Source organism: Orcinus orca, chromosome 10, assembly GCF_937001465.1.
Source record: "Orcinus orca chromosome 10, mOrcOrc1.1, whole genome shotgun sequence".
NCBI lineage: Eukaryota > Metazoa > Chordata > Mammalia > Artiodactyla > Delphinidae > Orcinus > Orcinus orca.
In genome coordinates, this window is record NC_064568.1 from 67932362 (window position 1) to 67956176 (window position 23815).

The 23815-nt window shown below is 43.0% G+C and overlaps 3 protein-coding genes and 1 pseudogene across 9 annotated transcripts in view; 2 read left to right on the plus strand and 2 right to left on the minus strand.

Moving 5' to 3' along the window:
- MAPK14 (mitogen-activated protein kinase 14) overlaps nucleotides 1-23815 on the plus strand; it is a 174119-nt gene that overhangs the window by 17205 nt on the left and 133099 nt on the right. The window lies entirely within an intron of this gene.
- Nucleotides 1735-3572, plus strand: LOC101270026 (suppressor of cytokine signaling 5-like; annotated as a pseudogene).
- Nucleotides 8928-23815, minus strand: part of SLC26A8 (solute carrier family 26 member 8) — a 72385-nt gene continuing 57497 nt past the window's right edge. For 4 of the 7 annotated variants that reach the window (XM_033424149.2, XM_033424151.2, XM_033424150.2 and 1 more), the window contains 9 exons: nucleotides 20248-20343; nucleotides 18745-18851; nucleotides 18594-18663; nucleotides 18115-18207; nucleotides 17874-18005; nucleotides 14218-14586; nucleotides 10875-10929; nucleotides 10590-10774; nucleotides 8928-9728 (listed from right to left, as the gene is read on the minus strand). In XM_033424149.2, coding sequence (XP_033280040.1) covers nucleotides 9444-9728; nucleotides 10590-10774; nucleotides 10875-10929; nucleotides 14218-14586; nucleotides 17874-18005; nucleotides 18115-18207; nucleotides 18594-18663; nucleotides 18745-18851; nucleotides 20248-20343 — 1392 coding nt within the window. In that variant the 3' untranslated portion in view covers nucleotides 8928-9443. The remainder of the gene's footprint in view (nucleotides 9729-10589; nucleotides 10775-10874; nucleotides 10930-14217; nucleotides 14587-17873; nucleotides 18006-18114; nucleotides 18208-18593; nucleotides 18664-18744; nucleotides 18852-20247; nucleotides 20344-23815) is intronic. The other 3 variants (XM_033424148.2, XM_049715965.1, XM_049715966.1) reach the window with 3 other exon arrangements.
- Nucleotides 20343-23040, minus strand: LOC105747884 (Holliday junction recognition protein-like). Its single transcript, XM_012532193.3, has one exon. It carries the CDS (start codon nucleotides 23038-23040, stop codon nucleotides 20857-20859), a length of 2184 nt encoding a protein of 727 aa, XP_012387647.2. The 3' UTR covers nucleotides 20343-20856.

Consider the following 23815-nt stretch of genomic DNA (forward strand, 5'->3'; position numbering starts at 1 on the left):
TATGTTGTAATTTAATTTGTAAAAATGTTTCCTGAGGTCATGATCCTCTAAAAGCTTTCTTACCTATCATTATGAGTATTATTATTGCATGATTAATCAAGATAACATATAGGATCATTTTGTGATAGATGAAATTTTATTGCAAATATACCTCAGTGCAAAGGTAGGTGATTTTTCTCAATAAGCCCTGCCTCATTCTATTCATGTTTGTTTGGTAATAGCTACGAAAACTTGGTCACATAAAATAAGTACATGGGAATGGAAAGGGTTTGGCACAGGAGTATCATTGTTTTTTTTAAACTCCTTCCAAATGTGCCAAAAATCACGTAGTAATCATCATCAAAATTTATATTAATGACCGTCAACTGACAACTCCAAGAGGTCCTTATTCAGTTTTGTTGAAGGCAGATAACTGGAAACCATCTGACTTGCAAAAAGTCATTAAAGTTACTTACTCTCTCAATCCAAACACCAGTATTTCAATATGTTCCTTTGTTTGGACCTTTGAGAGGTTTATACACCCTCTGGCAGTGAACCTGAGAATGACTTTTTGGGGAGGGAAAGGCCTTTTTTGTTTATTTGCTTTGATTGCCCCACTACTCCTTGGAATGACAGTGACTTTTGTTTACTGCTGTATCTCCAGGGCCTACAAGAAAAGTGTCAGATACGTAGTAAGTGCTCAGTGAATTATCTGGGATGTTATGAAAGAATGTAGAAATCATGGGTGGCTGGGTGTATGGGGGGGAAGGGACCAGGGCAGGAGGCAGAGACACAGAGGCACTCAGTGCACTGATTTGAGTTTCTCATGTCAAAGGCACCAAGAAGCCACCTTTCCCCAAATTGAAGCAGCACTGAGTAGAGAAAAGGCCTAATCTTTGGCATCTCACCTGGGTTTGAGTTTTGACATTGACACTGAATAGTGGTGACTTTTGGCAAACTCTTGGTCTTAAGAGTCCTACCCTGGGTAAAAAGAATAACTGTCCCTCTCTCAACGAGAGGCTTTGGAGCAAGTAACAAATATGATCATGCCTGTGAAGTACCTGCACCATCGCATGCACTCAGTAAATAGGAATTGTCCTTCATTTGAACCTGCTTTTCCTTTTGGTGACACACCTTTCCCTCTACTAGGCCAGAAATTTGCACTATTGGACTTATTCTGAACGTTCACTGGCACAGATACTAAGCAGTAGACAAGATGGTAGAGTTAGGGGCCTCAGGGGGAATCCAGGGCAGTGGGACCTCCTGTACCTCAGTTTCCTCATCTAGGAAATGGGAGTAATAACAGCCCTACCTCGCAGGGTTGTTGTGCAGAATAATGTGTTAGCTTTTGTGAAGTGCTTAGAACAGAACCTGATATACAGTAAAGGGTTAATAAGTGAGGGCTACCTGGGAGAGAAGGAGCACGCCAGGGTAATAGCGGAGTGGGAGAGTGGGGATCATCTGAGCTGCTGTGTCTCCCACACACCATTTATAAGATGCATCAGGATGTCGCAGGGAGTCAGGCTCTATGGAGGAACGAACACCACTGGGCAAGTTTCAGTGAGTGTAGCAGGTTAAGGGCACCATGCGTATCTGTGGCCAGAAGAACAACATATTTCCTTCACGGCTCCTGCCCCTCCAAAGCCCTGCCTGCTATTGGTCATGAGCTTATAATCAACCGATAAAGTGGGGAAAATATGGAATAACTTCCAATACAGGTGTCAGAATCTCTTCAGCCATGAAGGAGGAAGCTGTAGTGAAAATGCAGGCATGAACTCCAACAGATGTTTTGTCTGTCAAAGAGAAAAAATCAGTATAGGAGACAGCTCCTCAGCAACAGAGCAGTCCCTGAAGAGGAAATGTTGCCTTATGACTGGGATTAAGCTCTTCAAAGAATTCTTCAAGGAGAAACCAAAACTGTGCCACTGAAACTCCTCAGATAGTTGAAATAAGCATTGAAATGGATAATAATTCATGTGTCACCCCAGGGACAAGACTTGCAAGAAGAGGTTTCTACTATTGACATGCTCCGTGGGGTAGGAAGAAAAAACATTCCTGTTCTGCAGAGACACAAAGTTCACTGGATACTGGTAAAAAGCTTGGTGGAGGGAATTCCCTGGTGGTCCAGTGGTTAGGGCTTGGCGCTCCCACTGCCAGGGGCCTGGGTTTGATCCCTGGTTGGGGAACTAAGATCCCACAAGCCGCACAGCCAAAAAAAAAGTTTGGTGGAACTCGAAGTGGACTTCAAAGGAGAGAGAGGCGAAATGGCATAAGCTCTGTACATGACATGAACATCATTTCCAGCAGCACTGTAGGAGACAGAGATTGCAGGATACTGTAGGCTTGTGTTTTCCCATGAGAACTTAAACAAGCGGTCAAAGCTCCTCTTTTCTAATAAAAGAAAAACACGCCTTTCTGAATTAATGCTTGAGAAATGTTCTTTCCCTGCTGTCTCAGATTTAGCCCCTAAATGGCCTTTGATTAAACAGCATATTCCTGTGAGCCCACATTCAACATTTTTTGATACGTTTGATCTATCCTTGGCTTCTACAGAAGCTGAAGAGGATAAGCTTAGAGAGAGAAGGCAGCTTGGTGTTGAAAAAGAGGTTGATCCCCTTCCCGATGCACAAACACATACGTCTGAAGACACTGTACCGGTTAATTTTTTATATAAACTGGAACCAAAGTCAGCTCCTAGAATGACTGAAATAAATCAGAACAATTCTGCAATTTCACAAGCTAATTGTGACTCAGAAGAGGACACAACCCCCCAGTGTTTGCAATCACGCAGGCAAGGGCAACGTCAGGTACCCGGAGACAGCCATGCCCATGTTAGTAGATGGAGAGCTTGGGAAGTCCATAAACAGATTGATTACATACACTGCCTCATGCCCAATTTGCTTCAGATTACAGGCAATCCCTGTCACTGGTGAGTGATGAACCATTACGAAGAAGAGCCGTTCTTTTTTTTTTTTTTGCGGTACGCGGGCCTCTCACTGTTGTGGCCTCTCCCATTGCAGAGCACAGGCTCCGGACGCGCAGGCTCAGCGGCCATGGCTCACGGGCCCAGCCGCTCCGCGGCATGTGGGATCTTCCTGGACCGGGGCACGAACCCGTGTCCCCTGCATCGGCAGGCGGACTCTCAACCACTGCTCCACCAGGGAAGCTCAGCAGAGCTGTTCTTGAAGAGAAACCTGAAGGCCCATTTTTGATCAGGGACTCTGCAAAGAGTCCTCTTTTCCGTGATCTTCCGACGTGACAACAGATCCCTGCCTGCCCAAATTGAACAGTGGAATCATAACCTTAGTTTTAATACTCATGACCCTTAGACAATTCATTCTTCCACTGTAACAGGACATTTGTGGAACGCTTTAAAGATCCCAGCTCTTGCATGTTTTTTGGACCATTGCTTACTATATCACTAAATAGGACATTTAGGCCGCAATATAACTGCCATGCAGTCATCTGTAGGTGCACCACATATGATGGTGGTGGGCTCCCTTCCCATCAATGTTACAGGATTTTTTAAAAGAGTGTCATTAAAAACAAAAAGAGTTCGCTGGTTAGAATGAGAACCAGTCAAGGCAAAGTAAACTCTCCCATCCCCAAAGGACATTACCTAGATCTGCTTTTATGTGCGTCAGAGAGTACACCTATAGCAAGCACACATATCAGTGTTAAGCTTCTTCAGTACAGTACGTAAGCTTAGTGTTAGTATCTGTCAGATGTGATCTACTGTTACTTAGATAAACGTGGTGCCTATTGAGACAACAGAGGATAGAGCTACAGGTGTTCAGTAAGGCTACAAAAACATTTAGTTGATTTAGTTAATGGGTTTTTAATGGCTGTAGTAATTGAGTGAGGCAACTCTGGGGCATTTGCTGTGAAGAATTCTATTTCTTACTGAAGAATAAATAATTATTGGATGAGTGTTACAACAGTGTGACTAATGTTTGAAATTACCATTTTTCTAAAAATGTTTTCTATAAACTTTCAAAAGTAGCAATGTTTGTAGTTACTATAAATCAAGCTTTGGAAGTCCCCAAAATAAAGACTGCTTTCCTTTAAGGAAAAAAAAATTGCAATTTTCTGACATGAGGGCATAGTGCATTTCACTTAAGCATTGCTATAGTTTATACTCAGTCTCCTTGTCTGTTTCGTGAAAAGTACTGTTAAGTAAACTGGATTTCTGTCAACTCCCTGGCATTTCCCTTAAATTTATTAAATCTGAAGAAAGGATACTGGAAATAAAGTTGTAGGCCTGGTGCTTCCTAGAGGGCTGAGGCCAGGTGTGGGCATCCAGCAGGGTTCCCAGGTTGTTTATCTCAGTCCTTAAGAACAAGAAATGCATGTTGGGATGGTGGTATTTTAGATTTAATCAAAGCACCCTCTAATTTACTAAAGAAAAAGTACTATAACTTTGGGAGGTAAGAATCCTTCATTACTAAGACAAAGCCCATGCTTTCTAGTAAAACAAAAGAAACACCCCAGAATGTTAACAGAATTTCTCTAGGGAATGGAAGTACAGGAGATTTCTTTTTTTTCCACCCCACTTTTCTGTATTTTATAATTTTCATTAAAGAGCAAGTATTATTCTTACAATGAGAAGCTGTATTTTAACAAATTTATAAGATAACACAAAATTAATTAAAGCATGAGTCTCCTTTGATTATATTAAGTCCAATATTCAGAGCATTAGATAGAGTTTTTAGAAAGACTTTGTCTCAATTTGGGGGAATAATTAGCCCTATACTAAATGGTGCTCTAGTCTCACCTAACAAAGCATAAAAGTCATACCTGAAGTGATCAAACTGTTTCCAAGTAATTTAACCATTTCCCAGAACAAAACTCAAGATTTTTCTTGGTGCTTACTCAGATGGACACTTGATCCACAGTAGCTGTGGCTCCTCTACTCATCCTTGGTCCGTTGGGAGACTCGTGTTTATCCCACTTAATCTCAATGCCCAGCTCAAATGTCATTTCTTCTCAGTAGTTTTCCCTGACCCACATTCTTTCTAACCCTTCCTGTCATCTGTATTTCTATAGCACTTTACCTCTCATTATTATCACCTTTTCGTTTAGTAGGCATGACACTCTCTCCCCGCATGTTTGTAGCTTGGGAGCTCCTTGAGGGCAGATATCATATTCTATTCATTCTTTTATCATAGTGTGGTGGATTAAAAATGGCCATAAATTATTTTCTCTTCAAGAAGTGGAGTGTATTTGCCCTCACATTGAATCATGGCTGGCCTTGTCACGTACTTTGATCTGTGGAATGTGGCAGGTGACATGCTGCCTTGAGCTGCTGTGTGCAGTCCAGGTACCCTCCCAGAGAGACTGTGTGGAGAGAGATGGCTGCCTGGCCAGCCTCCAGTCCTTGCAGCCATCCCAGCTGAGATGTCGAGACTTGTGAGTAAACCCATCTTCAATTTCTAGCCCCAGGTGAATCTCTAGATGACTGCGGCCTCATGAATGGGCCTAGCTAAACCCAGCCCAGATTGCAGAATAATGAACAAATGCATGACTATTGTTTTAAGCCACTAAATTTTGGGTGGATTGTCCTGCAGTAATAGATTATGGAAACACAGAGTATCTGGGGTATGGTGAGTCTTCCAATAAGTGTTTAATGAATTAAATTTATTTTTGTATTTATTTATTTATTTTGGCTGCACCATGCGGCATGCAGGATCTTAGTTCCCCTAATAGGGATTGAACCTTTGTCTCCTGAATTGGCAGTGTGGGGTCTTAACCACTGGACCACCAGGGAAGTCCCAAATTAAATTTAATTGTAAGAGACTGGATGGGTAAAATTGGTCCAGATGACCCTCATGGTCCTTTTTAGCACTGAGATTCTATAATCTCAAGACCCTTAATGACCTTGGATTATGCCATTACTTCCTTTATTTCTACCTATAAATGAGAGTTGAATCTAGATACAATACAGTTAAGTCCTTGGGCATCTTAGTCCATTTGGGCTGCTATAACAAAATACCATAGACTGGGTGGCTTATAAACAATAGAAATTTATTTCTTACAGTTCTGGAGGCTGGGAAGTCCAAGATCAAAGCGCTGGCAGATTAGATGTCTGGTGAGAACCCACTTTCTGGTTCATAGATGGCTGTCTCCTTGCTGTGTCCTCATATAGTGGAAGGGAGGAGGTTTCTCTCTGAGGCCTCTTTTTTTTTTTTTTGCAGTACGTGGGCCTCTCACTGTTGTGGCCTCTCCCATTGCGGAGCACAGGCTCCGGATGCGCAGGCTCAGTGGCCATGGCTCACAGGCCCAGCCGCTCCGCGGCATGTGGGATCTTCCCGGACCGGGGCACGAACCCGTGTCCCCTGCTTCGGCAGGCGGACTCTCAACCACTGTGCCACCAGGGAAGCCCTCTGAGGCTTCTTTTATAAGGGTACTGATCCCACTAATAATTGTAAGAGTGACCTAATCACCTCCCAAAGGCCCCATCTCCTAATACCATTATCTTGGGGATTAGGATTTCAACATGTGAATTTTGGGTGACACAAATATTTAGACCATAATATTCCATCTCTGGTTCCCCAAACTTCATGTCCTTCTCACATATCATCAACTCAAAGGTCTAAGTCCAAACTCTCATCTAACTGTCATCTAAATCAGATATGGGTAAGATCAAGTTACAATCCATTGGGCTTTGTGACATTTAATGTGTTAATATTTAGAGACAGCACCTAGGGTCACCTATTTTGACCAATCTCTTTTCCAAACCCAGTTTTCTGCAGTTGTATTGACTTCACGTAATTTCTTATATGTGAAAATCATGCCCCATAACCCATTTACTGTAGAACATAAACTACTTTGAGATTTTTTCAGTAATGGAGAAAAATACTCTTTCAGATCTGGCCTATACTAGTTTTTTAGTCTTTAAAATTTTTCTCCAATTTCTTATTAGAGATATAAAATCTGCAATGATGACCACGCAATGAAAAGTGAGCTAACCAATCCAAACCATGGCATTTTGTAAAGTTTGAAACGTCTTAGAATTTCAGGCAATCTGCATTTTGGAAGAAGACTCAGCCTTTCTTTAATGCTGAACTGTTTACAATCAATTGACCATTTTTCTTCATCTTATTATTTCAGGAGGGGATGGATGCTATGGATTTATGAAGAATATGCTTTAAAGATAGGCTATAGTCCAAGCATCAGGTTGGTCTTTCTGAGGTCATGCATGAAAATCAAGATTTAGCTATGTTGCAGTTGTAACAGAAAGGTCCAAAGTCTAAACTCTACCAGACTCTCAGAAGCCATTGGTTCTGTGTTTAAATACCTTCCTCTGATGGAAATGTGGGAATGGAAGGGAGCTGGAGTGAGAGGGCGGCAGCCCACAGAAACGGCTCTCTGTGCACTTCCTAGTCTCCTGTTTTAAATGTGAAATGTTTTCTTGGTTTTGAAACACTTCTGTGCTTGTTCCTGCCACCCTGACAGCCTGGTTTGAACCAGTTTCTGGTTGAGACCTTGGTGCCATGGTAATCACCCTTAGGCTCCATCTGGCTGTGTCCCTGGGTGCCCAGCTTCTGTACTTACCCATGGTTACCACTCTTGGTCCCCCGTTTTGTTCTGCCCTCCTAGCAGTCATTGGAACCTACTTTCAGTCTAGCTCTTTCTCATCCTTCAGATGCAAGGTCATTGTCATTACCATAGGAAGAGTTTCCTTGACACCCAAGATAGGTTCAGGTCCTCCTGATGTATGCCCTCTTTGTTTCCTGTATTTTACCGTCAAGGTACTTATCACAATTTATAATTATCTTTGTCATCTATTCTGCTTATTTTTGTGTCTTCAGCACCTGGGACAGTGGCTGGCACATAGTAGGAGTTCAATAAATGTGTTGAGTAAACATGAACAAATGAAGCTTGTAACTTGGGCCCCCCACCTCTTTTAGGGTACAATTGTATATGACCTTGGGCTAGTTACAAAACTTATGTCTCACTTTATGCATGTGTAAAGTAGGGAGGGATAATATTGTTTTATTTACCCCACAGTTTGGGGTGCTGTGTATATAGCAGATGCTTAGTAAATGTTTGTAGAATGAATAAATGCACCTGTTATCTCTGTGATAAGAGACACTTATTTTAAGAAGTATTTCTTTCATCTAACAGGTGAGAGAAGTTGATTTTCTAAGCAAGGGGAATCTTGTTTACTGAGTGGGAAATAAAATTCAGTATTCCCAATGCCTTTGCCCAGGGGTTTATATTTCTCTTCAGGTTGTACCTTAATACTAGATTTTTTTTAATGGAGGAGGGGAAATTTTTTTAAATTTTTAAAACTTTTTTTAAATGTGGACCAAACTAGTGATTTGATTGACTTTTCCAATTCCTAAGGGGTTGGTGTCTGTCACAGATTTTAACTGTTTGGTCCACCAAGAGTACAGATCCTAGATTGCCTGGATCTTAAAAACCTATAAGAAAGAAGCAACAGTGAATATGAATGTGAAGACCAGGGGGAGTTCTATAGAGCTAACATTCTCATTGGATGGTACAGCTTATTGGCCTTCTGAAACACTGTCAGGATAAGATCCTGACCTTGGAGTGACGGCAAAAGTGCTTTTAGCCTAACAGTTCTTTGTATTACAAGCCTTCACAGGCTGGCCTAACTTTTTTTTTTTTTTTGCCGCACTGCACGACATTTGGGATCTCAGTTCCCCGACCAGGGATCAAACCCGCACCCCCTGCACTGGAAGCGCAAAGTCTTAACCACTGGACCACCAGGGAAGTCCCAGCCTGGCCTAACTTAACCTATTTACCCCCTATTTCCCACTGCAGCAGTGCAGTGAAGATAACATATAAAGTACAAATGCTACGCAGTTTTTCTTTTTCATGCTCATCTCTTCCCCACTGTATCTACCTACTTCTGGGATTTCTTCCACCTGACAGTTCCTTCGGCATACAGAATACAGAAAAGGTAGAAGATGCAGGAAGGGTCCAAATGTAACTAGAGTTATGTATTTTATTTGAGCCTCATCTCTTTAGAGAAAGGGGAACACAGATGAGAGGAATAAGTTAGAGATGGTCTTAAAAAAAAAAAAAGCACAGAGGTGAGGGGTGTGAAGAAGGAAATCCTTCAGTGGAACATCTGCTGAAGGTGAAACGAAGTGAACCTGGATAAGGAATTCAGAGATAATTCTTGGTGTTTAGTATTGTGATCTGGGAGTGTGATCCCAGCGCTGAGGAAGGAGGAAGGCCAACAGATGGAGGAGTTCCAAAGCAAGTACTGCTAGTTTGTAACTAGCCTGCATCTCCAGACCAAGTGGCCCCATTTGGGTGGGGAGGATTTGCTGAGGGAATCTGACCCCTTATTCCTAGCTCATCTACAAGGTATCCTCACTGGCGTTGCTCTGGGATGTAAGTGAATTCATAAGCTGATGCCTACTCTCTACTGACTGTGTCCTAGGCTGAGTCTGAGGTGGGGACTGGGGAGTTATAAACTGATACAGAGGCTAGTACTGCTGCTGAGAGCTTGGCCTGGATGTGGACTCAGGCTTGGTCTCTGTCTCTGGATCCAGCTCAGATTCAGGCTCCAGCTCTGACTCAGGCTCCATCTCGTGATCCAGGTCTAGGTCTGGATCTAGCCCAGTCTCTTGTTCTGACTCCTGCATGGGATACAGATCAAAGTCTAGCTCTGATTCCTCCTCTGTTATTGGGTCCTGGAGTATGAAGGCTGGACTTTTACTTCTGGGGGCTTCTATAAGACGGCTACTCATTTTATGTTTTGATTCTTCTTTCTGAAATACACACAATTAGATGGGTTAAAACTTCCCAATTAGATTTAATTTTTGAACAGTCAAGGAATTTCAGAATACAGTAGGACTTAAGGTACCAGAAAGCATGGGTTCCTGGCAAAGTAGAAAATATTTCTGGCCTAAATTTGCTTTTCATCTTCTTTGCACCCTCTGGTTCCTCAGTTACTTACCATGCTTCAGGCTCAATCAATCCATAACTTCCAATTTCTCTAGTTTTTGTAGCCAGCCTGGATTTCATGGTCAACCATTTAAATAACAATGGTCTGGTCAGCATTCCTGGACATATTGTCTTCTTGATTTTACTTGTCTTTCCAACCCCCTAATGTAATCCTCAGCAGGCCCTTCGTGACCTGGCCTCCTGCTATCTTCTTTAGCTTTATCTCTGTCTATAGTCCCCACCTTTTGCTCTAGCCATAGAGTTAGACTGGCAGATCTTTACGTCTGCTAGTTCATCACTTTTATTATCCATCCCAAGGATGGTGGTGGAGGGGGATTCTAAAGGGATAGCTAAGGGAGATATTTAAAATATTTATTAATTGGTATGGCACTGGCACTAACCAAGCCTGCTGTAAAAAGATCCTTGAGTCCTCTGCTGGGTTGGGTAACCCCTCTTCAGTTGGGAAAGGATCCTGAATGACACCCAGATGCCATGGCAGTGTGGGAACCTGGGACTCAGGTTTATTGCTATTTACCAACTGGTAAGGGAACCTTTCAACATTTCAAATTCTGGGACAGCCACACTCAAAAACCTTTCCTGGACGTTGCTCATCTCTATCTGATTAGGTGTCTCCTCCCACCTCACCACCATACCACTCCCCACCCCGATGCTTCACATCATCCAACCTTGTCTGTTTCTGAGTAGGCTCCTTGTATCACTGTCTCCAATTCGTCCACATTTAACTCGGAGGACTCTGGCAACCTCCTTGACAAAGCAAATAGCACAGCATCATGGAGGGTGAGGAACAGCTGGGCCTTGGTGATGCCAGTGTCAAAGAAATCATTCTTCTCAAGTGCCCTGATCACAGAAGCTACAAACCAAACCGGGAACACACACAGGGTCAGACATCTGGGGAGGAGAGGATCCAGGATACAAAACACAGCCCTCTTCATAAGATGAAAGATACTCACAGTGACACCCTGCAATGAGCACCAAGATGTTTGCGTTTTGGAAAGCACTGAACATCTGTGGGGAGAGAGTAAGCCAGTTTTAGAGATCTTCACGCTCATTAGAGGAAAGGGCCTTTTAATTAGCTGAGTTTTAAAACTGCTTTGGTCATTCACTTGTCTGGGGTATATGTACCTTTGCATCCCCACCCCATTCAGCTCTGTAAACATTTGATGAGTGAACTGCTTTATGCCAGGAAATGCCTAAAGTGCCAGAATACAAAAGAGAATCAGATGGTCTTGGGTGGGGAGTGAGAGGGAGGGTTGCCCATGGCCTTAAGTGGGGAAACAGTTCACATAAAGAGATAAATGTTCACATGAGGACAGTGCTAGGATAGACACAGGCACAGGTGTGATGGGGACACACTGGACAGGCCTCATGAACAATTATACCTTGGTATTATTGCTTAGTGTTTGCACGTGACCTCCTTCTCTCTGGAGTCCACTAAGCAGAGGTGGCAAAATGTGGCCCAGAGATGGTCAAGTGATATAGTTGGGAAAGGTATTCAGGAACCCTGAGGATCATATTCAGTGCTGCTCTGCAGAGTTGTATTTGAATTTAGTAAAACATCAGACACTGACCCCAAGTATATACTTCAGCCTATATATATATATATATATATATCATATATATATATTATATATATATATATCATATATATATATATATATATATGATATATATATATATATATATATGCTCTGGAGCTATAAATCTTAACGTTCAATTCAAAAGAAGTCACCATTCACCTTAATACTCTAAGACTCAACAGGTTCCAAACCTGGGCACTAAGTTGGAGTGTCAAAAGAAACAAAACAGACAGACTCTACTTCTTTCACTACCAAGGGGAAACAAGAAAGTCATTCTTGATCATACAGTAAATCATAACGTTATTTGGTAAAGAGCCACTATAGACACACTCTAAATGACAAGCAATGGGAGATTGAAATATCGTGAATTAAGAAGAAGCTTAAATGGAGTGGTTGTCTCTAATAAGAACAACTACTGGGATTTTTCTTAGTGGGTTCAAGTTTTCAATTATAAAGTACACAAAACATAATGACTTCCTCCAACAAGGCGGGATACAACAAAGCAAACAGCACGGCGTCGTGGAGGGTGAGGAACAGCTGGGCCTTGGTGATGCCGGTGTCAAAGAAATCATTCTTCTCAAATGCTTTGGCCACAGAAGCTACAAACCAAACCCGAACACACACAGAGCCAGACACCTGGGGGGAAACCTGCCTTTTTAAAGTGTGAGGGTGTACCGTGGATCTCTGAAGCCTGCAAAGTTAAGGTGCCGGACATTGCCTCAATGATGGGGCTGGAGCAGAAAGTCATCAACGTAGGCCAGGTTGATGGAAGGGTTATGCCACAGACCAGAACATATGGTGCCTCCAAAAAATGGAAGACGAGAGGAGAGAGGAAAGGATGGCCCAATTATACTACAGAGCAGGGGGAAGAGTGATATAATGTCAGAGGCTTTAAGTTCCAGTGCCGGGCAGGCCCCTTCCTAGCTGCGAGCACAGGACTCTTAGGGGGAAATATGGCTTGTCTCTCGGGGCTGTTGTGAGAACTAAATGAGATAGTGTATATAAATGTGCTCAACTCAGTCTGGCATGTAAGAGGCATTTGATAGTGTAGTCAATGAAATCTAAAACTACAGCTACAGTGTAAGACTGGGAGAAGAGAACACAGCCCAGTAGTACAACCTAAGATGGAAAAGTCCCAAAGATAAGACATTATCAAGTATATTTGAGCCTGCAAATGGAGAGGGGGTGGGGTGTTGGTGGGGAGAGGGTCTCATGGATGGGAAAGACCTTAATGTAAATCTCTTCTAAGCCTCTCATTTTATAGATGAGGAAACCAAGTGCAATTTATTAAGTTACCTCGGGTCTGATGGACAGTGAGTGGTAGTAAAGCCAGGACAAAGCACACATCCACAGACCACCAATCAGAGTTCTTTCTGCTATGACAAGCTTCCTATTGCCTTAGACCAAAGAGGAGCTGGACTCACTTAAGACAGAATCATATTCACTTAGGAATAAGACATAGGATAAAATATTTATAAATATTTTGTTAAAATGGAATCTGAGGATACAAGAAGGAAAGTCAGCCAAAGGAGCATACCTCAAAAAAAGGTGGGGGGGTGGGGGACGGACAGTGGTTAAGAATCACCTGCCAATGCAGGGGACATGGGTTCAAGCCCTGGTCCGGGAAGATCCCACATGCCACTGAGCAACTAAGGCCGTGCGCCGTAACTACTGGGCCTGCGCTCTAGAGCCTGTGCCACAACTACTGAAGCCCGCGCGCCTAGAGCCCGTGCTCCGCAACAAGAGAAGCCACTGCAATGAGAAGCCCACGCACCACAACGAAGAGTAGCCCCTGCTCACCGCAGCTAGAGAAAGCCCGCACGCAGCAACAAAGACCCAACACCATCAAAAATAAATTAATTAAATAAATTAAAAAAAAAATGTGGGTGCAGTTAGAGCCAGGAAGCGAGTGGGTTCAGGATGTGTAAACCTGAGCCATCGCCAACAGGAGCAAGAGTGAGATAGAGGACTAAAAACTGAGATAAGCTGGCTCGAAAAAAAAGACACTGAGATATTAAATATGTCTTTAATGTCTCATACTTATGAGACATTAAACAATAAAGCCAATATGGTTAGTTGTGCACCTAAACTTCCATATTGTACAAGAAGGAGAGAAATGAAATCTGTCTGAGAAACCAGAAAGTGGGAGAGAAGCCAGGACTTAGGGAACATAGCTTTGAAGGAAAAATCTTTCCTGCCCTTTTCACCCAAAGATGCAGGCAATGAAGAAGGAACTGGGGAAGATCCTTACAGGTACCGGACCAGGCAGCCCCATGCTTGAGGTGTCATTTCATCACAACTTCTTCAAACCTGAGTGCCTTTTAGAGCAGCTGAATAGTGGAGAATTCCTTGTGAACTTTCTTCTGTAGCATTTGAACCTATTCCTTGACATTTTTTGTAGCTAACGCCCAGGATACGCTGGGAGTTGCTGGGTGTGGCACAGATTGCTGTTTCAATGGTGTTAAGAGTTTCTTATCTTTCAGTCCTTGAGAAATAATATGCCATGGTTAGGGAACCAACCCTAGTTTAGTAAATCAGAGTTGCTTCATTTTCTTTTTATTCTGGTTGACCTTAAACTGTCTTTGGTGCTCAAGTTCCTAGTGGCCTAGGAGTCACAGAGCAGCTAACCAGTGACTAACAGGATTCAATCAGGATCAGGGCTGGGATGGTGGTGGGAGGGGATCAGGGTTCTTGTGAAAACCTCCTTAGTAGTTACCTGTCTTAGTACGACCAAAGCCTGTGTATCCACAAGATGTACCATGGAGAAGTCCAGGATGATGGTGTGGATGCTGGGTAGAAGAGATGAAGTCGAGTAAGGCAGGAGTGTTCTACCCCCAACCTGAGTTTCAGAAGCATCAGGGAGTGTGATCGACATGCTCCTAGAGGGGTCATCAGAAAGCCAAACTTTCTCCACCTCCTTGTAGTTTGGATTTCTCTGGGATGTGGAAGATGTTATGTACGGTACTTGGTCATCGGACATAGTCTGGCTTGTGTCCATGATTTTGAAACGTGAGCAGCGGACCAGGTTAATGGAGGACGACGAGTCGAGGTCCCCTTTACTTTCAAATCGTTCTGTGTAAACAACCTGGGATGACAGAGTTAGGGGAGGACTATGATAAGACTCAAACAAGTCTGGAAGCATTTGCAACTATGCTGTTTCTATCTACTAACTCACTTCCCTCTCTCTTGGAAAACTCCGCAGACTATGCATTATACCTTTTTTCCTTAGATATCTCACCGTCGCTTCCAGCTTGTGACTAAAACCACGTTCATCTTTCCTGATCCTCACCACTCAGAGCCACCCCTCCCAACTTCCCCACGAGCGTCAGTGACATTATCATTGTCTTAGTGAGCCAGACTTTAAATCGTCTTTGATTTATTCCTTTCCCTCATCCCTGGATTCTAATTAGTCTCCCGCACCTACTAGAACTTTGAAGTATTTCTTCCATCAGTCCCTTTTCTCAACACCTCCTTCTTTTATCAATGAAACTGTCTTCTGTCACATTTCCTTAAGGAGACAAAAGGTACTTGAGTGTGGCTGTCTTTACCTTTCACTCCTTTCATGCTCCTAATAGGCCTATGTCGCTTAAGGACAGGACCAAGCACCGGGAATACAATGGCATGAAAGATGTGAATGCTGACTCTGCAGTCACAGGGACCAGATTCTACCTGGGGAGAGGGCACGTGTCCATTTAAAGGATGAATAACAACCTAAATGGACAAGAACTGTAAGGCATGTGGGAAAATGAAGAGTTCATTTGCTAGAGTGGTATACTTTGGGGTGATGTTTCTTTAAGAAAAATCTGTTGTTCTAATAATGTTGCTTGTGAACAACAAGCAACATTGTTGCTTGTTGCTTTTCTATTTAAAAATAGAAAAAAAAAGTAAAGATTAAAACTAACAAGGTAGTATATATTGTATTGCTAAAAAAAAAGTGGTGTGGACAAATGATAATATTACAGTTCAAAGGAGAGAGGTGCTCCCCAAGCCTTGACAGTCACTGAGGCCAGGCCTTTGGGGGACAGCTGAGCACTGGCTCAGTGTTGGGGAGATACAAGGTCCTTCAGGCAGAAGAAACCTCTGAGAGCCTCCCCTTTCTCTCTGTCTACTCTATACTCTTTCAAGAGCTTTCACAATCCACTCCCGCCGGGTCTGCCTGAACTTACTGCCCAGGCCAAGCCTCTTACTCTGAGGATCCCATGCTTATTTCTATCTCAGTGTCTTTGTCCAAGCCTATTCATGGACTGGGAGTCCTTCTTTTTCCTACCTGACGTAAATCCAAATTTCTCTCTCCTGCCCAGCTTAAGTCCATTACTACCGTGAAGTTTCCCTGCCTTTTTGAGTTCATGCCAATCTCTTTAACTGAAGTCTTAGAGTGGTTAGAATATAAACACACGATTTAGAACATAACAATACTGCATGGTATGGTTTACCATCTTATTTCATCAGTTTTAAGATGCACCATTACTTTTTGTACTGTCAAGAAACAAACAAAACACTGCAAATTAAACTATAATAATGCCATCAATTGTACAATGCATCTAAATTTCAGAGATGTGAAAAAAATGTATATTTTTGGGTGGATAAATACAATAATAGCCTTAAATGTCACATTAATAGAGAGCTGTTTCCCCAGTTTGATTTTTCTTTTTTTTTTTTTTTTGGCCGCACTGCACAGCTTGTGGGATCTTAGTTCCCTGACCAGGGATTGAACCCAGGCCCACAGCAGTGAAAGCACCAAGTCTTAACCACTGGACTGCCAGAAAATCCTCCCCAGTTTGAATTAAAATTCCATAAATTGCTTCAAAATAATCCTGTGATTTTGAGGGGCTGTAAGTGGGTAGGGATATAGATGAAATAAGATTGAATACGAGGTGATAAATCTTAAAGTAGATGGTGAGTACATAGAGGCTCATTATACTTGTCTCTACTCTTGTATATGTTCAAATTTTTCCATGAAAAAATTAAAAAAAAAAAGAACAACCTGGATGAACCTTGAGGATATTATGCTATGTGAAGTAAGCCAATTGCAAAAAGACAAATACTGTATGATTCCACTTATATGAGGCATCTGGAAGAGTCAAAGTCACAGAAACAGAAAGTATAATAGTGGTTGCCGGGGGCTGGGAGGAGGAGGAAATGGGGAGTTGTTTAATGGGTCAGAGTTCCAGTTTTGCGAGATAAAAAAGTTCTGGAGGTAGATGGTCGTAATGATTGCACGACAATGTGAATATATTTAACACTATTGAACTGTACACTTAAAAATGGTTAAGATGATAGATTTTATGTTATGCATTTTATACCACAATTAAAGAGAAAAAGAAAAAAGAACTACCTGGAGACAGAGGCCCCTAAAAATGTATTTTCCTTTTTCATAGTGTCATAGTTCTGGGCACACAGTATGAGATCAATAAATATTACATCATATTATACTCTAAAATGTATTTTCTGATGTCCTGTAAATACTCTCTACAATATTCAGTGCAGTGTGGATACAAAATAAAAATTAGAGATAGTGTTAGTTCTAGTAGTAGAGCAGTCCTCTTGGCAGGGAAGTTGGTATTTTCCAGGAGCTCAGTAGAGCCTATGCTCCATTCGGGTGTATGGCAATAAGAGTGGGTGCTTGGTATTGTAGGTGATGAGGGGGATGGGAGGTGTTCTTGTGTGTGTGTGTAGATAGAGCTGCTCCTCCAGGGTGTTTGTGTGGATGAAAGGCCTTGAAGCTGGAAATGAACAGCCCTGCCCTGGGGAAAGGAAATATTTAGACCAAATCTGAGTTGGAAATTAATGAGCGCTACAACTCATCTGCTAAAATAATCTTCAGACGCTGTAAAATCCCCATGTCTGCTTATCTGCCCTCCACCCCACATCATCATTTCCCGGGTCACAGGCAGACATCAGGAGACTCTGACAGATCCTTGGGAACCCCAGCCACCTTGACCCTGCCTGCCCTTGACCCTGCTGCAGTTAGAAAACAATCTTTAAGTCACTTGTTTTCAGAAATAGATAGCCAGGGAGCTAAGATAAAAGTCAAGGAAACAGGGACAACCAGTGAACTACTGACAACGTCAACAGGCAGACTGTACTCTGTGCTCAGATAAGTTGCTGACCATTGAGAAGGGAATCAGGAGTCAGGACATCTCCCCCTGCCTCCTACTTTCAGGGCAAGATCTGAACCTGAAAGGGAACCCGTGTCTCCATTTCTGAGTAGAAATCTTTGATTTCCAATTACTCATGGTTCGTCTAAGAGTTAAAATCCCTGAGGGGGTTTAGATTTTCTTTTCTTTTCTTCCTTTTTTTTAAAAAACTACTAGTGCACTTCTTTTTTATAAAATGTGGAGAAAAATGCAGAAAAGAAGACATGTTTCTAACCCTGGGCGGTGGCTCCGGTTCATCACAGTTGCAGAAACACCAACAAAGCTTTCCTTGCTGGGGGCCATCTTCATTTTGATTAAACAGGCTGTAAATTTCTTCTTCTGTAAGAGGCACCTTTACCATTTCAACCTGAAAGACATATGAGGGGGTCTCATACGGATGGTGAGTGGGGGAGGGGAGAATACTCGGGGAAGGGGAGGGGAGCAGGTAGAGAGAGGCTGGGGAGGAAAGCCTTCACCCCCTCTAACAGCTTGCGCTTTAGGTAGTGAACATTGACAAATGTAATGGAGTTGCAGCACTGGAAGATCTTCACCCCTGGAATGTTTGTAACCTGCAAGACAAATAAATGTAAACTTGAGGGAAATATTTCAGCTCTTTTATGGAGTAAGAAAAAATAATCCTTAGAACCTCCTGGAGAATCTGTATTCTTTATAAGAAGCAAGATCTAGCAAATTCCTTCCTCCCATTTTCATCATGTGCTTTTCCTGCTTTCTTCTTTTCCCCTCCATTTCCTCATACCTCTCTTTTCCTTGGCCTTCCTCCCCCAAAGTACATTTTAAAATTATCCTTAACTGGCTGCATCTCTTTCCCCACCTTTGTAAATGCATATCTGCAGTGCAGCAGACAGGAGCAAAGGGGTTTTGTAGGAAAACTAGGCAGCAGGCCTGGTCCACCCCATCCTTTGGGCAAAGGAGTGGGACTGATCTGGATTCTTACCTCCTGATAGTCATGGAAGCTTCTATAAATATTGGTGTTAGGGATCTGACCCAGGAGGAGAATCTTAGTTCTGAAAGTAAATGCATTTGCCTTTAGGTCACAGTTGCCTTACCTTGCCATGGCCCACCTCCTATTACCTGAGACAAAGTACCTGTGTGACTGAACAGTGATGATGAAGAAGGTAAAAGCTACTGAAACAAGTAATCCCATGTCCAGTCCCAGTAAAATTGCAGATATGAACGTCACCATCCAAATGAGCTTATGGAAAAGAGGAAGAAGGGAAAAGGAAGACCGTGATAACAAGCAGAATTGAGAAAATCACAAGTCCTCTTTCTCAACTCACCTTTACCCTTTCTCTCCCAACACCTAGGATTTAGAGAACAAATTCCACAGCCATATGAACTGATACCATCACAAATGATTGGGTCCCAGGGCTACCTAGCAATTCTTTTATGCATCCTTGGTCACTTCTCTCTTTAATTCTCTCTTAAAACTTCAGTTTCCTCATGTGAAAAACAGGAATAATAGTATCTGATTTATAGAATTTATTGAGATTAGAAATATTATTTGTAAAGCAACCCAGAACACTCACCAAATTAGTGGTTGCTATTTTAAGAGCTATGATAGTTATTGGGAATCTATTCAAGCTCCTATCCCACCACCTTCTCCATCACTCTCAGCAGGTGATGTTGACTTTATTTTCACAAAGAAGATAGGCTGAGGGGGGAGGGATAAATTGGAAGACTGGGATTGACATATACACACTACTATATACAAAATAGATAACTAATAAGAACCTGCTGTAGCACAGGGAACTCTACTCAATACTCTGTAATGGCCTATACGGGAGAAGAATCTTAAAAAGAGTGGATATATGTATAACTGATTCACTTTGCTGTATACCTGAAACTAACACAACATTGTAAATCAATAATACTCTAATAAAAATTAAAAAAAGAAGATAGGCTGAAACTCCCTTAAGTATTTACTTCCCCCTCCACCTGCCACTTGTTAGTATCTGCACTCAACCTTCCCCCGTTCTCTCCAGGTCTCTTGGAAGGGCTATCCCTCCTCCTAAGACTAGAAGCTCTACCTGTGCACTGGACCACATTCCCCTCTTAACTTTTCAGGGACCTGCATTCCAAAATGATCCCTCTTCCCATCTCTTTGCCTCTTCTGGGTGCTTCTCCTCTCATTGTATCATATCCCCCATCTTTTATTTCTTGCTGTCTCCCCTTTATGTCCTCTAGTTTTGTGCTCTAGAGAGAAGGAGAGTGCTCCATCAGTTACTCTTCCTGGAAAGACACCTCCTTCTCTTGTTAGAATTTGTGTCTCCCATCCTGGAATGTATTTCTATTAACTGGATTAAAAGTCATTCAAATACGTGATGTATGATAAACCCTTTTTACTAGATCTGTATGTAACTGCAGCTACTTAATTAATTGCATTTTATTTAACTTTGCATAGTTGGAACGGGTTTTTCCATGCACCAATAACCTTGACTCCCTGTTTAAAGCAAAAGTAGAGTACTAGGCATCAGAGAGTACTAGGCATCTGCCAGTGCCTTCCGGTTGATCTCTTTCGTTTGTTCTCTTCCCCTCTCTGCAGGCTTCCCCTCCGTCCTTCCCACCCCACCCAGGACATCTACACTCACACAGTCATATTGGTTCTGCCTCCACAGATTGGGTAAGTTGTAAATGGTTTCAAGGTAGGGTAGGACATTGCTCAGAATAATACCAGCCAGCACAGCCTGTGGGGAAAAGATAAACACTACTTCATTTTCCTTTCTGGGGTAAAACTCCCAAATTTCCACAAAGGTACCACAGAGAGTTAGGCAGCCTTGCCACTCAGAGATATTATGCACTGATATTTCATAAAAATACCAGGTCCATGCTTTGACTCATTGTCTAATCAAATAAGTTTTCTCCACGTTTTTCTCTGCTCACCTCCATAATTTGTCAAACGCACAAAACAAGGCAAGGCCAGGTCACTCATTTGGCTGGTACAGCTACCACAAGTCCCTTTTATTTTTTATTTATTTTTTAAATTGGTCAACTTTATTCAAATAATTTCCAAGAACCCAGAGAGTCATCTCAATGGAACCAATTTCATAGAAATTTGTTTTGAAGGGCAGATAAGCAAAGCAAGTTGTCACATATTCTTGAGAATTTAAAAAAAATACACAAAAATCAGAGAAGCAAGAGGGAATGCTTCAGAATAACTTGGCAATAGATTTTCAGCTTTGAGGTTTTCTAACACGAAATCACTTTTCTCTTCCATCCTGAAAGATGTGTTGTTCTTTCCACTTCTCTTCCCAGGTGACCTGTAAAGAGCCAGCCTCTTCCCCAGGCCTCGGGATGGCTCTGCCCACAGGTGAGAAATCCCAGGGTCCAGCCCACCGTCTGCACACCTGAGGGTCTGATAATCGGCGTCGTTTTGTGGGGACTTGATGGCCCCAGCTGGCATCGAGAGCAAAACCTGTAGATGGAGGGGCCCTAATTGTTTTTGAGCCGAGGGGACTTTTAATGCTCTGCTGGGGTGACGATGACAAGTTCAGGGGGCCCTGGGAGCCAGAGTCTGGATGGAATTTTCCTGAGAAGTCTTCTTTTTGATACCAAACTCCCACACTTGCTTTATCTGGAGATGCTCTGGTACATAAAGGCACCTGCGTCTGCTGAAGCGATTTTTGGCAATACTTTTGATGAAGCTTGTCAAATTTTTCTTTAATGTCATCGTAACGATCCCTGGCACAGGCTGGAGGTTGTACCCTGGGTACTGAAATGGCTTTGTTGAGTGATACTGACTTCCTAAATCCTCCCAGATCATTTCCTTGACAAGCAAGGTCAGAGGTCTGCTCCGAGCGGCCCGGGCTACATGTGGAGGTGGTCTTTGAAAGCGAAGGGAAGGAATCACTCTTTGGTGGGCAGCTACCCTCTCTGATAGATCCCTTGCCCAGGCTTTCAAAAGCCTCACTCAACCTCTTAGCTTTTGCTCTGCGGAGAGGGCTACTCGGCCTGTGGGCTTCTACGCCCTGGGGGCTACCAGGGCTTGCTGGACCACCTCTGTACACATCCACAGCCGAGGAGCCGGGAAGGTAAGTCAGGCAGGGCTGCTTCCTAAGATTCGAGCAATATTCCTGATGAAGCTCGTCAAATCTGATTTCCATCTCCCTATAATGATTCCCTCCCTCACCCGGCGGTACTCTGGGTCTAGAACCTATTTTTACAGGAGAAATCAACCACTTTAATGTCATGAATCTATTTTCCTGATCAAGATGATACACTGCATTGGAGTCTAAGTAAGTCAATGAAGAATGATCCTTCTGAGGCGTTCTCGGAAGCTCCTTCCAATGTGAAGCGAATGCGTGGATCTGGGGTTTGTTTACTTCAAAAAAAGCCCTTCCCAATTTTAAACCCATCTTATGGCCAGAAACATCGAGTACGTTCTCGCGATCTCTTAACACTGCCACGTCCTTCGCAGGTTCGGAGCCGGGTGGACGTTTCTCCTGGGGGCTCCTCCGAGAGCGCCTGCCTCCTCTGCAGCTCGTTCTGTCCATTCTGCTCTTACACCTGGGCCTCCGCTTGGAGCTCCAGTTCTGGTGGATGAACGTCTTGGTGGAGATGACGCAGGAGGGCCTCACACCCAGCAGGCAGCTCATGGAGTGTAGCATGCCCACATACAGATCGCTGAGTGTTGCATTGCAGACGTCCTCAGCCTCAGAGCATGCGCTGCTTGAGAAGCTTCTGCCACCGGTCCCTCCCTGTAAGGAGATGCCATCACCCCTCGGCACCAGGGCCAGGCCTGCTGAGCAAGAGTGCAAAGCATCACCCTCTCTGGGCAATGAGGTTGGCTGAAATGGGCCACCGGGGCTCTCTTCAGAGATGCCACCATAGTATCCTCGGGCAGGGCTGGCGGGTGAGGCCAATGAAGGGACCAGGGTCACACGGGTGTCCTTTCCCTCTCCGTAACTGGCACACTCCAAACACCCTTCATCCTGCAGCAGGATATCCACTTGTGTCAAGTACTTCCTCCTTAGCTCATTTTTCAATGGGCTCCAAGGCACTGCAGGCATCAAGTTACCAGCAACCACATCTTCTTGGAATAAAGTTGTATCAGTATCACTGCTTATTGAATCCTCACCTTGTGTGCAGGGCAAGGGAAGCTCGTGACCTCCAGCTGGGATTCGCATGGGTCCATCTGTCCTGTTGTCCGTCTTCACCGGGGAGCCCTGGATTTGTCCTGTATTTCTTTCCTTTATTAATCTTCCTCCCCAAATTCGCAATCCCTGGGGTGTCTCGTAGGTCAGCGTGGACATCTGCACCACAGGGGCGTCCTCGGAGGGCTGGTTGTACTTCTCTATCAGCTGCTGCATGCGCCTCTGGAAGCGGCGGCGGCTGTCCCTGAGCTTCCGCAGCAGCGCATCCTCTCCCAGGACCTCGCCGTCCATGGTGCTCGGACAGCCAAAATCCACAAGCCCCTTTTAGATTCAGGTCACTGATTACTTACCCTGACAGTGAGAGGAAGAGTACCCGCAGGTTATGATCATCTAGCCCCTTCTGCTTCCATGTTGTCACTTTGGTGTCTGAGGCAAGCCCTCAGGGAGGCTGGCACCTTTGGCCATTTTTCTTATCTTTGCCTACTTGGCCTTGCTTTGTCTAGTTTGCTTGACATAATCTATGTTACCGATGTTGCTTAGAAACCATTCTCAGAAGGGATGACAAATTAAGAGAATTTCCACTCACAGGAATGCTGAAATAGTTTCAGTTGGGCTTTTTTCAAGTCTAATCATGATGTACTACAATTATTTCAACGATGAGATACCAATTTTTGTCCATCAAATTAAATTAGCAAATTTAAAACATTGAGGACATCCCATAAAAATGGGTGTTGAGTATTGCCCTTTTGGAAAATAATTTGGCAATATATCAAGAAATGCTAATATGCTTTCACACAGAAATTTTGTTTTACTCTTAGAAATCTATCTTAAATATAGAAAAGGGTAGATGTACAAAATTGCTCACTGTTGTGTTATTTATAATAACAAAAATTCAGATAACCTAATTTAAGATGATTAAGTTATAGTATGGAGTATCATGCTACATATTAAATTAAAACAAGAATACCAGATTGTACAGTTAGATCACAATTATGCAAAGTACTATTTATAGAGAATAATATTGGTTAGACATATGCCAAAATGTTAATAGTGGTTTATTTGTGAC